Source organism: Fukomys damarensis, unplaced genomic scaffold (assembly GCF_012274545.1).
Source record: "Fukomys damarensis isolate Sample0158 unplaced genomic scaffold, DMR_v1.0_HiC HiC_scaffold_18, whole genome shotgun sequence".
In the NCBI taxonomy this organism is placed as follows: Eukaryota; Metazoa; Chordata; class Mammalia; order Rodentia; family Bathyergidae; genus Fukomys; species Fukomys damarensis.
Genome location: NW_022900930.1, coordinates 15,873,152 through 15,891,013, shown reverse-complemented (window position 1 = coordinate 15,891,013; position 17,862 = coordinate 15,873,152). Strand labels below are relative to the sequence as shown.

The following is a 17,862-nucleotide window of genomic DNA, read 5'->3' as shown; positions in this document are numbered from 1 at the left end:
TCCATTTGGATTTTAATTTAGTGCATGGCGAAAGATAAGGGTCTAATTTTAATCTGTGACAGGTTGATATCCAGTTTTTCCAACACCATTTATTAAAGAGGCTATCTTTCCTCCACTGAGGATGGTGAGCTCCTTTGTCGAAGATGAGGTAGCTGAGTACATCTGCATTTGTTTTTGTGTCTTCCAGTCTGTTCCATTGATCCTCAGGCCTATTTCTTTGCCAGTACCATGCTGATTTTATCACAGTGGCTTTGTAGTATAGTTTCAAATTGGGAATTGTTACACCTGGTGCCATGTGACTGTTGCCTATAATGGCTTTTGCTATTCTAGGTCTCTTGTGGTTCCAAATGAATTTTTGGATTCTTTTTTCTAGTTCTGTGAAATATAGTGTTGGAATTTCAATTGGCATTGCATTGAATGTATATAGCAGTTTCGGTAGTATGGCCATTTTCACTATGTTGATTCTTCCTACCCAGGAGCAGGGGATATCTTTCCATTTTTTTATATCCTCTTCGATTTCTTTTTTCAGAGTGCTGTAGTTTTCAGTGTAGAGATCTTTTGTTTCTTTTGTTAGATTGATTCCTAGATACTTCATTTTTTTGGATGCTATTGTAAAAGGAATTTTTTCCCTTATTTCTCTTTCTGTCTGTCTGTTATTTGTGTATAGAAAGGCTATTGATTTTTGGGTATTCACCTTGTATCCAGATACTTTACTGAATCTGTCAATTAAGTCTAGAAGTTTTTTGGTGGAGTTTTTTGGATCTTCAATGTAGAGTATCATATCATCAGCAAATAATGATAGTTTAACTTCTTCCTTTCCTATCTTTATTGCTTTAATTTCTTTCTCTTGTCTAATTGCTGTGGCTAATGTTTCCAGAACTATATTGAAGAGAAGTGGCGATAGTGGGCATCCTTGTCTTGTTCCTGATTTTAACATGAAGGTTTTCAGTTTTTGGCCATTCAATATGATGTTGGCTGATGGTTTTTCATAAATAGCCTTTATTAAATTGAGGTATAGACCATCTATTCCAATTTTTTGCAGGGTTTTTATCATGAATGGGTGTTGAATTTTATCAAATGCTTTTTCTGCATCTATTGAGAGGATCATATGGTTTTTGTCCTTGACTTTGTTAATATAATGTATTACATTCACTGACTTTCGTATGTTGAACCACCCTTGCATCTCTGGAATAAATCCGACTTGGTCATGATGGATGATCTTCTTAATAATCCTCTGTATTCTGTTTGCTAGTATCTTATTAAGGATTTTTGCATCTATATTCATTAAGGAGATTGGTCTGTAGTTCTCCTTTTTGGTTGTATCTTTCTCTGGTTTGGGAATCAGAGTGATACTTGCTTCCAGGAATGAATTTGGAAGTATAGCTTCTCTTTCAATTTCATTGAAAAGTTTGAAGAGTAATGGTAGTAGTTCTAAGAGAAGAGATTTTGCAACAGGGATCTTTGTCAGTGGAATTGCAGACTTCCTCATACAAAGTAGAGAAACTATTGATTGAACCCAACGCTAAGTATTACATTGGGTGCATCAATTTGTTATGCTCTGAGTAATTTGGTATGTGTTTAGGCCAAATCTACACTAATACAATGAAGAAGTTGTGAAGAGGAAATGAGGAATCTCTACTTGGACCCTCATCAAAGGGCTGCTCTCCTATATTCTCTTGGGGTTTTTTGTTTGTTTGTTTTGTTTCTGTTTTTGTTTTTGTTGAGACAATTCTTGCTGTGCAGTTCAGGCTGGTCTTGAACTCACTATGTAGCCCAGGCTGGCCTTGAACTCCCACCTGTCCCAGCCTCCAAAGTGCCAGGATTACAGGTGTGAACTACTGCTATACCCAGCTTCTCACGTATTCTCAATGGGAGGGCCCTAGCGATATTGCACTATGGGATTACGGGAATAGCTAACATAATCTATTCTTTCAGTGGTCTGTTTGTGCAAATTATGACAAATTCTTTGAAGCACCTAAATCTTTCACTTTTTCATTGCAGTCATTGTTTCTAAAAGTACAATACCAGTATTTCTACACTTTTGCAAAAATAAGTATTTTAACCTAATACTATGTATGGACAACACATTTAGACAATTTATAGGTGTCATTGTGAAAATCAGCCACAATTTTTTCTTTTATTTTGGGCCAAGGTCTCATTAAGTCACTAAGTTACCCAGGTGGTATTTAAACGTGCAATCCTTCTGCTTCACCCTCCTAAGTACTAGAATATTCCAGGCAAACAGTCACCATAATGGTTTCAAAGCTGAGCAACATGATGTGCTTCTTCCTAGAATTCTTTAGTGTTATTTGAGGATGATGATTGTTCTCATATTAAGGTAGCAGCAGCGTTAGCATACTTTCAGTCTTCTTTGTGTCCATTCATTCTTTAAGGCAGTTACTTTTATCTTCTGTATTCTCTTTATTCCCCTTGTTCACCTTTCACTCAACTTTATTTCAGTCATGCTCTTGTAAGTCTCTCTTCCCTAGCTTTATGTGCATCTTTATCTATAACTTTTGTTGTTGTTGCTCAACTCCTTTTCCCCAAGGCTTTCTCTGAGCTGCTGAACATCTGGTTGAGGTTAGCAGATAGGAACTTCATGATTTATGTATTTATTTAGTCTGTAAACTGAGCAGCCACACAGTTACCTGAGGTTAGCCAATGCTTGGAACGTTTTTTTTTCTTCATTGAGTTTTTTGGTACATTTTTGGTATACAGTACAGTGACACTCATCATTGGGATCTTGTACCTCTACATGACAGGTCTTGGTTCTCATTTTTCCCCTTGTCCCTGCTCTCCCTTCACCCCTTCCTCCCCTCCCCATCATTTTTTAAAGCTATGTTCAGAAATGTTGTCAAGTACAAAATTTTTCATGGCTACTTTGAGTTTTATGTGCATTCTTTTTGGAAAAGCAATGAGAGCTATTTACATCTACATCTATGTAGTCTCCAGATTCGTCTCTAGGCCTAACCCATGGAGAGTGCATAATGCTACATTTCAAAGAAAGAAAAAAGCATATATATGCACATCTAACGTGATGTGTTGTGCATTTTCCATGTTTAATACACCAGTTACCTGTCCTTCTCATGACAGATAGCTCCATTCCTTTTATCTTAGTGACCACAAATTTCTCCAATACACTGTTATACACTAGTCACTAAGGCATAACCACTCCAACCCCTTATCTTGAATGCCTAATGATTTTTGTTTGCTTTGGTTTGGGTTTAATAAAGAATGGTCCATTCCCCCTTCTCATACATGATCTTCTGAGACTATATTTCTCTTGAGAATTCATAGAATTTGAATCAATGGTTCAAAGGTGATATGCATTTTATAATTTGATGAATTCATGCAAATGACTCCATAAAGGTTTTAGTAGCTCACTGTGTATGAAAATACATGATTCTCTACATCTTTAATTCTGATATATGAAACATTACACTGAATTATCTCAAGGTACATTTTATGTTTCAGGCAAGATTTAAATGTAATAAAAATAATCATTTATTTCCTCTTTCATGTATGTGTCAGGACCAGTACAACACCCTGATTTTATTTGGTCAGAACATTTTTAAGATCAGGTGGGTTGGGCAGGACCCCTCTGATGCCATCTCATTAAAGGCTCTTCATCTCTGGACAAGTCATCAGCACAACTGACTCCCAAGACCCCTTTGTGACTCCTTCAAATGACCTTGGTTCCTGCGTCATGCCTGGCTTCTACATGGCTTCTCTCCTGATCTTTGGTGCCATTGGGCCTCTCCTGCCTTTTATACCATGTTTTCTCTCCCATCATCAGCTCTGCTCCAAGCCTGCACAAACCCTTGTACACTAGCAGAATGCTCTAGCTCTTCCTCAGATACAGGGAAAGGTGTCCTCTGCTGTCCCCTCACTCAGTTTGGGGAACCCAAAGAAGATAAAGACTTTTAATTACTTAGAATATCAAAATTAAGTTTAGTTTGATTTGTGTAGTTTACCTTCCTGTCTTTTTATTCTGAAAATTAGGGCATATTTTTTTTCTGAGTTTTAAAGTGAAACACAGCTGAGATTATTCAACACATTTGAATCAAAACCTGAATTTGTTTCTTTAAATTGCTTATTCATTTCCAAAAACCATGTTGATCATGGAAAAAGCAATGCTGATAATTTTTATTCCAAAAATCTCCTATATTTTATGTTTTAAGTAAAAAGAATGGAGAAAAAGGAATGCCTCGGTAGAAGAAGAAACATATCATGTAGGCAAAGAAAGGGAAGAAAATGGAAAAGCAGGAAAGGTAAGAAAAGGCAGGCAAAAAAAGAACTGGGAGATACATATTATTCTATGTCACCTTTCAGAGTCTTGCTACTGATTAACAGACTACATTCTCACAAGTCTCCTTTCTTTCCAGTTTTAGCTCACAGCATCAAATTCACACCTTTAGGTTCAAGTATCTTCTAAATAGATGCTTGTACATATTCCACTATTTCTGTCCCCTCCCTTGCCAGACACACCCATCAATACCTACCTCACAGGGTTGTTGTGAGGGTCAAATAAGATACTGTGTGTGCGAATACGAGCTGTACAATCATAAAGTGCTTTGAACTCATAAGGTATGGTTCACAGTGTTCTCTCTGATTGGCAATTGCTGTTCCTCTCAGATGTTCCCCAGACATTTTAAATCTGTATCCAGAAAGGGAAAGAAAACAAAACGGAAATGCAAAGAACCAAATAAACGTCAGGAACAGAAAAAGAGGTGCTAGAGAATAAGACAAGACTTTATATTAGATAGAGCGACACAAGTATGACTAGATCACAAATCAGTGAGTTTGTCTGAGCCCAGCAGGAGAGCATTAGTTATAAATAAAAGAAGCAACTAAAGAGAGTGCACACTAGAGGCCAGAAGCTGTCAACAGAGGTCAGAACAAAATGTCAGGATAATAAAGCAGGAGTCTGGGCTGTGAAGGACAGAGCTTGAGCCCAAGGCATTTCTGTTGAGAAAGTTCCAAGAAGTGTTGAAGCAAATTTGGAATTGTCAGTTGTATTGCTTTGGGGCTGTAGCTGCCTGACTCCAAAATCTTCAGAAAGAAAAGAAATAAAAGAAAGGAAGATTAGCCATTTGTCAAAATAAACGTCAGTATTAGCAAAACGGAATCACTGAGTAGTTAATTAGTGGAAACATCTAGAAATAAACTGGATTTCAACCCAAGGTTTTATTTGGAGTGACTCTACCCCTCTCTGCACTGCAGGTCAGGGAGAATGTGGGACACTCTCATTCCAGTAGGCCTTCATCCCTGCTGGCTAAAGACTGGGCTTGAGCCCAGCAGTCCTGGGAAGCATTTCGAAGGGATTCAGTTCACAAGTCATCCAATATCCAACATCCTAGACGATACATAGATTGCTAAGTATGAAGTACTAACTTGACCTTTCCAAATCAGGGTAGAAAGGCTTTGCTTTTTCTTTAGACAAAACTAGAGGCTGAATACTGAGCTTAAATACACAAATGATGCAACGTTGAACAACATCTAATGAAAAGAAGACTGAGCCAAACTCCAGGGCTAGTCCAATGCAGAATGGTTTGCTGTATTCCCCCCACTCAACGGGAAGGATGTATTCCCCCGACTCAATAGGAAGGATGCTGCAATCAAGTAAAAAATTCATGCCACATAATTAACTGCTTTGTGAGATTCTGTCCTAAATAGTTCAATTACCTGTCTGTGGTTTGTTAATCTGTTGAAATGTACTTTGCACATGTTCAGTGAGACTAGAAGTAGAATGTGACTTTTGAGTATCTTAGTTTGAAACTCATGCAATGATTTGCAAAACTGATTTGTCCTTGGTTTGATTTCTACTGAAGACTCCGTTCAATCTTTTTTATTTTTCCCGGTACTGGGGATCAAACTCAGGTCCTTGTGCTTACGAGGCAGGCGGAGGAACCACTGAGCTAAAACTCTGGCCTCAGTTCAATCTTAAGTTAATTTTGTTTTGTTTTTCTCAAAGCATTTAGTTGGCCAAACTAAAGCCTTCTCTGATCACTAAATTACTATGATAAGGAGTATTTAGAGGGCATTCGGTGTACACCAGGCACTCTGGAAACATTACGTGTAGTTCTCAGAAGAGCTCCTGAAGGAAGTGCTATCTGTGTTTCCATTTAATGGATTAGAGGCTGAGGCTCACTACTAATAAGGTGAAGAGCAGCAATCGAAGGCCATGTCCATCAACCTCCAAAGTCCCCATGACTCTATTCAATGCTCCCATGCTAGGTTTATATTTTTTAATATATAAATATCATAAATATTTAGTGTAGAGGGTGTAGAGATAGAGCAGAGAAGAGAGAGAACAAGACTTATAATGAGCTATCTGGTTTTCTAGAATGAGCTTCATAATCTAAAGATTCCAAAGACATAAAAATTCTTACAATAAGTCAAATTCCAAAATAGCTTACTTGATTAATTTTGATTTGTTTATGTTTCCACAACTATTCTAGATGTTGCCTGGAGTCTTTCCTCCAAGAATATTACTCAAAAACAGTGTTTCTGGAATGCTCACAAAACTTCTTTTATCACTAATGAGAGTTATGCGTACCTAGGGAAGAGCAGGTAATTGTCTTTATTTCAGCAAGTATCTCGGTTTAACATTTGTCAGTATCAGTTCGCTGCAGCGTTGTCTCTCTTCTTTTATTGTACCTCTTTTTTTTTAACTCCACAACCTCCTCTGTCAGTAGTACTCATTAAGAGCAGGGCATAGACTATTTGAGCAACAATAGGTCTAGCTAATTAGATCAACATTGCTCACTGCTTCTTGACATTTATATGGCATCTAAAGTTTTCTGACGGCAAAAATGAAGAAAGACAAGATGTCAGTGAATAAATGGGGGACCCAGGATGACCAAAGCTCTTATCTGGCTAAGACACTACCTCCTGGATCTCGTCACTGTGTACTGAACATGCAGCTTCTAGAAGCGGTAAGGGGAGGTGCAGGGAATGCTGAAGTAGAAAGCTCTGAGGTGAACAGGATTCTAGCGACAAGGAAATGAAACATTTTAGGAAGAACAGCTCATAGATTGATGGGAAACATGTTTCTTCCCATGGATTAGTTTGTGCCTGTATGGGAGTTTTCTGTACAAGTCGTGCTGCCCTTAGCTGCACTGTTGTCTTGCCATCCAGTGGTGTGGGAAGTTGTTCTCCCACACTCCAGTTACTGGCTCTTTAGGCAAACCATCCTGGGCCAGCGGGCAGACTCAGGCTTTTAATATGAAAAGCTAATATATGAATTTGTGGTTCACTCGGGGCGATTCCACAAGTTTTGTTTTTGTTTTTGTACCAGGAACTGAACTCAAGACTTTGAGTTTGCAAGGCAGGCATTGGTGCCACTGAGCTAATTCCCTGGCCTCCACAAGTTGTTGATAAAACAGCACAGCACTCCATTACTACAATAGACGTGTTCCTTAGTATTGTGCATTACTAATATGTCCTGCAAATTGAAACAAAAATTTAAGTCAGTACTTGTCCTTCTTATCCTCTAACCTAAATGACTCATAGCCTGGATCACCAGAGCCAATTAGAATGGAAAGAAATCTCTCCAGTTCCATGCTGGTCTTTTGTACCAGTAAACTTGAAATTCACCCAGTATGTGCAGGAATGCAGGTGGAGAAGAGAGTTCTGACACACTGATTCCCATTCTTCTACAACCACTGAGGACCAAATGACTTTTCTGCCCCTCTCCAGAGAGCTGGATCCTTGCTTTGCAGTAAGAAACTGAGACTCACACTAACACAACATGATTTATTCTGTCCGTATCAAAGCATCTTCTGAATACAAGATCACAATTTATTCTATAGCCCCTTCAACTTGTCATTTCTGGAAAGATACTGCTCTTAATACTGTGAATCTCAAGAACAAATTCCCTAGGAAAACAGTTTGCCTGCACACAAAGTATCCAAGAATTCCTCCCACCCTGGTTAACCCATAGATTCTTGATCTTGCCCTGGGGTGCTAGTTATTTCGATTTCTCACATCCTGTCTGACCCATTAAAAAGTAAAATGCCTAAATGCCATATATTTTATAGAACACATAAGGGATTCTAATATGAATTCTTTAGCAAAATTACCTTGCTTCCTATTGTTTGTTTTAAATTTGTATTTTCACTTCGTAGAAATCCTGCAAAGTGAACCACTTTAACTGAATTCAAATGTTTAGGTTTTCCATACAATATTTTCACATAGCTTACAACATAATTCATTTTTCCCTTATAAATTGATCATTTGTTCTGTTTTAAAGTATTCTCCCCCTACACTCTCTTATTGTCTTTCCTGATACCTACTACATCTAAACATATGCACACAGAAACATAATTTTCACAACTAAACAGCATATAGTATATTAATCACAGAGAGTAACCAGTTAACCAGTTGAATATATTATTACTAATGTATCATCTCAAGGTTCTTAATAATAAAAAATACTGTTGTAATTTCTTTGTTCTGTGTATAGAGCCCAGATCCTTAATGTGTCATGGAAAAGCCCTACCATGGAACTACATCCCCAACCCTTAAATAACAGACTCATGTAATCAGTTCAAAAGAGAAGGAGTTTGTATTTTCAAGTTTATGCCCAATGTGATTTTACTGTCCTTTTACTTGCAAATGTTCAAAAACAAAAAGAAAAATGGACTAGTCTGTTTATACTACCAAAACAGAGTACCCCACAGGAAGTAGCTTAAAAAAAGAAATTTATTTTCTTACATTTCTGGAAGTGGGAGATCCAAGATAAAGGTATAAATAGGGCTGATTTCTCTAAGGCCTCTCTCCTTGACTACTTTTTTACCACAGCTTTCTACTGAACTCCTAGTGCCTTTCCTTTTCTAAAAACACAATCGGTCCGACTGAATTAGGGCTTTACCTTTATAATCTCCTTTAGTCTTGATTACCTTGGCAATCAAGTTTAAAACCTTAACATCTGAATTTATAAGGGACACAATTTAGCACATAAATTATCAAGAATCAAACCTATGTCTGTGTTCAGTCATATTTAAAACTTTGCAGCTTTAGTTAAATGTGCTTCAATATAAATTCAGTTTACTTTGCCTGTCTTTCTGCTGTTTTATTCTGAAAGAAAGCTTAAATTATACCACGAACAAATTTTTTTTCAGCTTTAATTGAGTTTATTGGTACACTTTAGGGATACAGTACAGTTACATTCATTGTTGAGATCTTGTACCTCTACACGACAAGTCTTGATTCTCATTTTTTCCCCTTACCCCTGCCCTCCCTTCAACCCCTCCTCCCCTCCCCATCTACAAACACTTTATTTCCATCTTTTCATTATCTCACATTTTTTTCTTTTCCCTTGTTACCCTTCCCCTATCCATCCCACCTTCCCTACACCTTTAGCTCCTTCCTTCCCATTTCTAAATGTCAGTAATCTTATTAGGATCTTATGTATTATTGCAGATTATTCAGACCACGAACAAATTTGAGACATTCTGATGTTTTATAGTTATAAGAACAATTTCACTTTATTTCTTGTCAATATTGCATTTTCACACTCCAGTGACACTCTTGAATATTTTTGTGTGTTATAAAATAATAAAAATTACCAGGATAATGCAATTTAAGTAGACAACAACCAAAGTTAATGAGATTAATAACAAACAGAATGACCTTCCCATTGGTTATAATCTTTCTCAAATACATTTGTATGAACAGTTAAGTAGGAAATAGGAAAACCTGGTTTAATTAAGAAATATATTATATTGGCTCACATAATTAGGAATTTCAAAATACACAGTCATTGATTCTGGCTTATTAAGAGCCAGGAATTCAGACTAAATAATTTGGACTAGGTCTCTGTCTTTATATTCCTTCCTTCCTTCCTTTCCTTCCTCTCTCCCTCCCTTCTTTTTGAGATCAGGTCTTGCTGTGTTGTCCAGGCTGGCCTTGAACTCCTGGGCTCAAGTGGCCCTCCTGCCTCAGCCTCCCAATTCATGGATTACAGACCTATGTTGCAGTGTTTAGCTCTCTCTAGTTCTCTTTACACATGCCACATTGAATGTCAGGTAGGCTCTTGCTGGGCTGCATTAGCTTTATATATAGCCATGTCTGGGGCCAGGGATTTAGCTCAGTGGTTCTGGCGCAAGGGTCTGAGTTCGATCCCTGGTAACCCCCAATATATATAAATAAAACAAAAGCCATCAGTACAGATCTTGGCTTGGATCCTGAGCTTTTCACTTGACTAATAATTCTAAGTTGGGGTGAGATTCACTGCACAAAAGATGAGGTAAACATCAAAGAGCTGGTAAGACAAAATTACCACTGCAGAATCCCAGAGTGCAGGGTTCAGGTCAGTGGACTGATCTTAGCATGTGGTTTGATAATTTCTAGAATATTCTTGCTGATTGCTTATTAGGCAGCGATGTACTAGTTAATTTCTTCCATAATGTGAAACGTTTATAATTAAGTAACTATACCACAGACTCATACATACTAATCTACGAGCTGTTCTTAGATTATGGGAAGCATTGTAAAAAACCTCTAATATTATCACATAGAATTGATTGGACTTTACAAAGAAAATTCTAGTTTCAGAGAGTTTAGGTTGAAGATTGATACACATGATTTATGAAAACTTTCTTTGGGATTCTGAAGGGTTAAGTGGTTAAAAGAGCCATTTTTAATATGTGGTACTTCGATACTGCCACAAGTCATTCCTAATAATTAAGCCAGGAATCCAAAATTTTAACAGAATACTATTAATAACACTCTGTGTGCCAGGCATTCTGCAAAGCACTCTGTAGACTACTCAGTTCTCTTAAAGAATCTGTCCTTAGGCCATTTTCCCATGAGATGTAGCATTATTGGGAACCTGGACAGCATCACACACTTGCGTATATGTGGCTTGTGTGCATATGAATCTCAGTTTACCTCTTAGATTTCCCAACCTAAGGACAGCAATTCCAGTCCACTTTGACCTCATTCCCTCCCCAGACCTCTTCACACTGTATTGATGAGCTAATCCATCTTTACAACAGGTCATTACAAAAACAGCACAACCAATGTAGAAATTTAAGTGTAAATAGTCAAAGCAGGGCCTTTGTGGTCATAAAGTAAGCTTGTAGCACCACTGGGACTGGAGCTGCGTCTCCAGTTCCAGCCTAGAGAAGCATCCTGTTCCAAGACCCACCCCTTTACTGTGGAACAAAAGCTGAGATCTCCTTGAAGGAAAGCACGTAGTCCTTCAGACTAACTAGGAGCACACATAGATGCACTATTGAATACCAGCATTTGTCTCGGTTGTCTTTCTGTTATCGCTCAAACAAAATATATCAATTCGTTTTTTTTCTGTTTTCTAGTATATTGGTATTTTGATTACACTAAAATTGTAAAGCAAAGAGAAGGAATTATTTCCTAGAGAGGAAAAATTTTCTTTGCCAAATTTCCGAGGCTTCAGTATTCTACCTCTATATGCATTTAGACACCGCTGTAGGCATGAATTATGACCACTACAGCTGTGTGCACCATGTAATGAAAACCACACACTGTTGTTCTCTACAATTCCATTAGAGTCAGACTGATTACAGCTTGCAGAGTTCTGGACAGTTTTGAGCATAAATGAAATATATCACATTATGCCAAGGAGAGAGTAGGTGTATCCTGAATTGCCTCCGACTCCAATTTGAAGTACACACTCGGTTATTTTGAAAAGTTATTTTGTCTTTGTAAAAAGCCACAAAATTCTGTACTGACTTCTCAGCACTGCCAATAACAACAGATCAAGCGTTGATGAGGTAAATTTGGGGCACTGTCCTCCACACCCCACTCTGCAAATCTCCCACAGCTCTCCCTAGGTTCTCAGAATAACTTTCAGGATAAGGTAATAGTTAATAATCACTACTTTGATATAATTCTTTAAATTTTAAAATACACCTTTTAATATATTGTCATATCTTTAAACTCAAACCTGGGATGTATGAGTTATTATGTTTATTTTATGAATGAGAAAATGAAAGCTCACATAAGTTGGATCATTTATTAATCTCTCAAATGGCTTAGGAGGGACATTTTACAAGGTCTGCTTGAGACCTACATTCTGAGAAAAAAAAGAATCAGAATATAATTTATGATATTTTTTGATGGGAACTTTCTAAATAAGCCCTGTCTAATATCCTAATGAATGACCTGACTATTTTTTATTTCCCAGGGTTTTAAATGAAAAACATAAATTTAAATAACTCACAATTAAGTAAATTAAATTCTACCTTATATAAAGTTTTTAAAATTTCCTTTGTAAATAATTATAGAAATTAAGACACCTACAAATAAATCTCTAAGTACTAATAAGAGTACTCTAAAATGAACACAATTTCTTAAAACAGTGTGTTTCTTTAAATGCAGACATTTTATTTAATTGAGAATTTTAGACACTAATTTCCTGTATGTTGAAAATTTACTACTTTATCAGGAAGAGTATTTTAAAGTTTTATCTGATAAATCAATTTTTAAATTGACAAATTAAATATAGGAAATAATGTTTCTTCTCTTTTAATCCCAGCTATTTAATTTCACACTCTGAAATAATTCATTATTGCATATAGTTTAGACTTACACAGTATCACTTCAGCTCAATACAATTCGTTTTGAAGTAATAAGTTCTGAGTCTGTGTTTTAGTTGTTCAGCATTTGAGCTACATTCAGTATGATCACGGTTGATTTTGCTAACCAAATAATTTCCATTTAAACAAAATATCTACTACCCAGCTATTCTGTAGTCCTCACATCTTAGGGATCAGTTTCTAATACTGAAATAAAATTGTCCTACAGCCAAAACCATTTCCAAGGAAAATTTTGTTCTTCTGTATCTTATGCAAATTTCTGCCACCTCTATAATTAGAGGTTTTACTAATATTTCCAAAAAGGCAAATCCACCTGAAACCTCAAAATGTGCCTTTCTTTACTTGGAGGGAAAGTACTGGAAGTGTACCCCAGCTAAAATGAGGCAACTCTGATCAGGGGGTTCCTTCAAGAAGAAAAGGACTCACAGAAACCATGGAAGAAGCCCGTGTGAAGATGGGGTGACAAGGATCAGAGCAATGAAGCTCAGAGGAGAAATGCCAGGAAACCGACCCACCAGCAGCTAGGGTGAGGTGAGGCAGGGTTCCTTAGAGGCTCCAGGTGGAGGCTGGCCCTCTTAACTCTTTGGATTCAGACTTTTGGCCTTCAAAACTGACAGAATCAAATTTTCTTCTAAGTCACACAGTTTGTATTCATTTGTTATGATAGCCCTTGGAAACTAATACACATATCCACCTTTGGCTAGTTATAGAAGCACAGTATGTAATAACTAAAGCTTGGAAAAAGCCCGATTGCCTATTAGCTAGAGACTGGATAAAGAAGATGTGAGTTTTTGTTTTTTTGGTTTTTTTTTTATATAAAATGGAGTACTACCCAGCCATAAAGAGTAAAAATTAGAGACATTTAAAACTAAATGGATGCATATTGAGGCCATATTCTTTGTTTGTTTGTTTGTTTTTTGCTTTATTTTTGAGACAAGTTCTCACTATGTAGTTAAGACTGACCTGGAACTCACTATGTAGCCCAGGCTGGTCTTGTACTCACAGCGATCCTCCTGCCTCAGCCTCTCAAGTGCTAGGATTACAGGCATGTGCCACCACACCCAGCTGAGGTCAAATTCTTAAGTGAAATAAATAGAACACACATGTAAATACTGAAAGAAACTGAAAATGTGAATAAGGATAAAATTGTATAATTCATTGTATTTTTAGTTATCACCTCAGACTAGGTTACAAAAGTATTCTTTTATAAATTATCTTTTCAATTACTTATTTTTCTTTTAGTGTCTTATGGTTTTACAAATATGAATGAGCCATCTATATATAACTATTTCACATAAATTATTATACTATATGCAGATTTTAGAAAATATGTGGAACAGCATTATATTATTCCCTCAAGAATTAGGAAATACGAATAATGAAATTGCTTTAGGAAGTTAAACTATAGCATGGAGATACAATGAATCAGAGCAGACATGTCAAGTCACCTGATCCGATTAAATGCATTGCACATAAAGAGAAAGCACTGGCCACTCCCACAGGCAAAAATCTCATGGATAATGTTTCATTGTGAATTAAGAAATTAATCAAACTAATAACTCATAGACTGTGATTTGGCTTTCTGCATGGTTTGTGCATGGGGAAATAATGTCCTTATCATGCAAATTGAAATATTCCAGTATTTGAGGCAATTTCTCATTGTAAAATAAATTGATATTTAGTCCCCAAATATGGTTTAACTTTATGCTGCCACTAAGTGATACATCCTCTCTCCAAGCTAACCGGAAAAATGGGATTTTGAATGTGTATCACTTCTGATCAGATCCTTCCCACCATCTTGGCAAGCTATCTGTGGCCAGCTCTGAGTATTTTCTCATAATGGGAGTTGTATATATGACAGTTAAATCAATCCTCCCTTCATGATTTCTTTTACTGCTTCTATGCATAGGAACTAGATTTCTTCTGGAGAGTTGAAAAGATTATTAAATTCTATCTGATATTGTTTGACCTTTTAAGCATTTGCCAGTTCTATCCTTTCAGATAAACCACGTATCAAGATGAGTTTGCCATCCGTTCATTCGTTTGCTTATTCATTCATATTTGTATCAAGAGACTACTAAGTCACAGCCTTCCTTCTGCTGTATGTAGAAGTCAGTCGTAAGGATCTCAGTCTAGTGAGAAAAATAAAAACAAATTTATAATGGTTTGGTATAGGCCCGTAGTGAGAACCTGAAAAAAGTTGCTTGCCAACACCTGGGATTGAGGGTAGAGAAATGGGAGTGTAGAGAAATTTCACATGGACCAGAGCCCCAGTAATAAAGAAGAATGAGGCTTATCTAGAAAATGTGAATAATAGCAAAACAAAACAAAACACAAAACAAAATAAAACCCACCTAAACATATAGGGTAGGAGGACTTCTGAATGGGTGGGCCTGGAGAGGTAAGTAGAGATTAATTGTGACCATATTTATTATAGGAATCTCTCGGCAGAGTATCCCTACTTAAATCTTCTATCATTGGTATCCAGTGTTCTTGTAACTACCTACAGACCAGTGAGGGCAGCTAATCTGTTTCTGAAAGGATAAAATAGCATGTACTTGATTTACATGCTACTCAGTCTCTGTTACAGCTGCTTATCCCTGCTCTTATAGACTGAAAGCAGCTATAGACAATACTTCAACCTGTAGGCATGGTTGCATTCCATAAAACTTTATTTACAAAATGGAGAGCAGGCTGGAATTGGCCCACTGGACACAGTTTCTCACCGCTAGTCTAGAAGATTCCCTCCAAAATAGTAGAAAATTATGTTGTGAAATAATAAAGATCAAACAACTTCACATCTGAAACTTCAGGGCAGGTCTTATTTTTTTTTAATTTTATTTTTTTCCTCATTGAGTTTATTGGTACATTGTAGGTATACAGTACAATTACATTCATTATTGGGATTTTGTACCTTTACATGACAGGTCTTGGTTCTCATTTTCCCCCTTGTCCCTGCCCTCCTTACTCTTTATTAATAACTCCTCTTTGAGAAGGGTAAGTTTTAAATGAGAAATGTAAAAAATACATATTTATAGTTAATTTATTAATATCACAGATAATATATTCATTCCATTGGTTTCACTACAAAATAGGAACTTCAAAAATTTTAAACTTGCAAAAATGACAGTTGCATTTGTACAAAATTTTAAAGGATGCATTCTTTCATCTACCTTTATTTTCTCCTTGTAATGGTTGAAAAATTTGGCCCCACAGAGATTAAAAACTTTGCAAATATTAAATTGACAGCATCAGAGGAGAAACTAAAATCTAGATTATCTGAATCTGAATTTTTCATTTCAGTTCTATTCCACAGTTAGAGATATGAAGAATATTCTAGAACCAAACAACTAACATAATGCATATTGGTTAAATACACCAAGATTTTAAAATATAAGTATCATTTATGAAATGGACATAAGATTTTTGTTTGCTCCAAACATCCCTCAACAAGGACTTGCCTGCTTACACTCAATTCCAGCAGTACTAGAGTCACACAGAGACCTAGTTGGCCCAAGATGCTTAGTCCAGAGATGCACCTGGCCCAACTGGTACCATGGATGGGCTTCCCTAGATGTTATAAAAGTGTCTTTAAGAAAGAGGCTACAGAAAGTGGTGAAGGGAGGGCAGGGACAAGGGAAAAAATGATAACCAAGACTTGTCATGTAAAGGTACAAGATCCCAATAATGAATATAACTGTACTGTATACCTAAAATGTACCAATAAACTCAATGAGAAAAAAGAAGAGACTACAGAATGCCAACTTAGAGGCTGGTAGCAGGGTTACATCATACTGACTGGAAAGCCAAATTATCCAGCTTGGGAAAAAAAAAAAGAATGAAGCAAGACACAGAGAAGCTTGGATGAAAGTTGGAGAATTCTGAGATTTGTCATGGTTTTGCTGTTCCAGATGCCTAAGGATAAGCTTCTTCCTTATGTTTTCTAAAACACCTCTGATCCTTAAAATACATTATCATCTGCATTCTGGTTTAAGCTACTTTGGTTTCTGCTTGTCTATTGGTTAATTAAGAAGCTGTAATTATTACTGTGTCATTCAAAAATGCATAGTCACAAGCCACATGCAGTGGTGCACACCTGCGCACATCCTGGCACCTAGGGATGTGAGGGTAGAGGGTCACCTCAAGTCCAAGGCCAGTCTAAACTACAGCTTGAGACACTATGTAGCTCTCCAAAACGCGGGGGGGGGCATATAGTTTTGTTTGTTTGTTTTTGTTTTGCAGTGTCAGCGATCGAACTCAGGACCTTGCACATCCAAGGCAGGCGCAGTGCTACTGAGCTAAATTCCTGGCCCTTGGGGGCATATAGTTAATGCTTGTCTGCACTTATCTGATTTGAGCCTAGAAACATTCTATCACAAAGTAAAAAAGAGAATTAGAGCAACCACCAAGATTCTGAAATCTTTAGGTTAAAGACAACTGAAAATGCATGAGTAAAAGTGAGCTTACCATCAAAAACCACATCATTTTCATCCATGTAATGTCACATAAAGTCAGAAGAAACTGTGACCTGCAGTCTTACAGAGAGAATGTTATGACTGAGGTTTTGTGAAATGTTATGATTGAGGTTTATGATAAAAGGAACTTTTCCCCATCATCAGAACAAAGCAGTTGACTGGTGCAGGTTGCCACATGAGTGTTGACCTGCCTCTTTCATCTACTTTAACTCAGAGAACGTTAAATATTAGCATTGAGCGGTTAATTGCCACCCACTGATTTGTAATTTTAAAATATTCCAGATGACAGATACACATAGTCGTACTCAAACATGTTTGGCTCTAAAGAATTTAAGGAGACAGACTTATTCCCTCTCAGAATTCCATAAGCAGAGGGGGTTCAAAAAAATCTTTGCAGTCAGTCTTTTTGTAGTAAACGGTGCACCTCAGTAACTCTTTCAGACACGGCTTGTCTCCCTTCTGAAAACCAATCTTCTACTTAGGACTCCTAAAAGCATCTACAGCACCTGGGAATTTGCTAAAAGTGAAAATTATCAGTGTCAAGATCTACCAAGTCAGAAACTCCAAATGTGGGCCAGAAATGTGTGGTTCTGTTGGATATCAGAGTTTAGAGCCACTGCCATAGGATGAAAAAGGGCCATTAGTGAAATTTTGAAAGGCATAAGAGACAAATGATTCACAATGAAAATGTTACATTCATCTGTCTAAACAGCGGGACAACCAAGCTCACATAATCAAGTGTTTGGATAGCATGCACAATGACTATATCATATTTGCATATATTATACTTTGGAAAGAGAAAC

The 17,862-nt window shown here is 36.9% G+C and overlaps 1 protein-coding gene across 4 annotated transcripts in view; it reads left to right on the top strand.

Moving 5' to 3' along the window:
* Msr1 (macrophage scavenger receptor 1) overlaps nucleotides 1-17,862 on the top strand; it is a 65,697-nt gene that overhangs the window by 38,736 nt on the left and 9,099 nt on the right. Inside the window, exon 9 of one of the 4 annotated variants that reach the window (XM_010621797.2) lies at nucleotides 3,532-4,178. The exons of the other annotated variants lie outside the window; for them this stretch is intronic. Within the exon in view, the coding sequence (XP_010620099.1) occupies nucleotides 3,532-3,533 (2 nt within the window). The 3' untranslated portion in view covers nucleotides 3,534-4,178. Of the gene's footprint in view, nucleotides 1-3,531; nucleotides 4,179-17,862 lie in introns of those variants that run through there. 4 annotated transcript variants of the gene reach the window in all.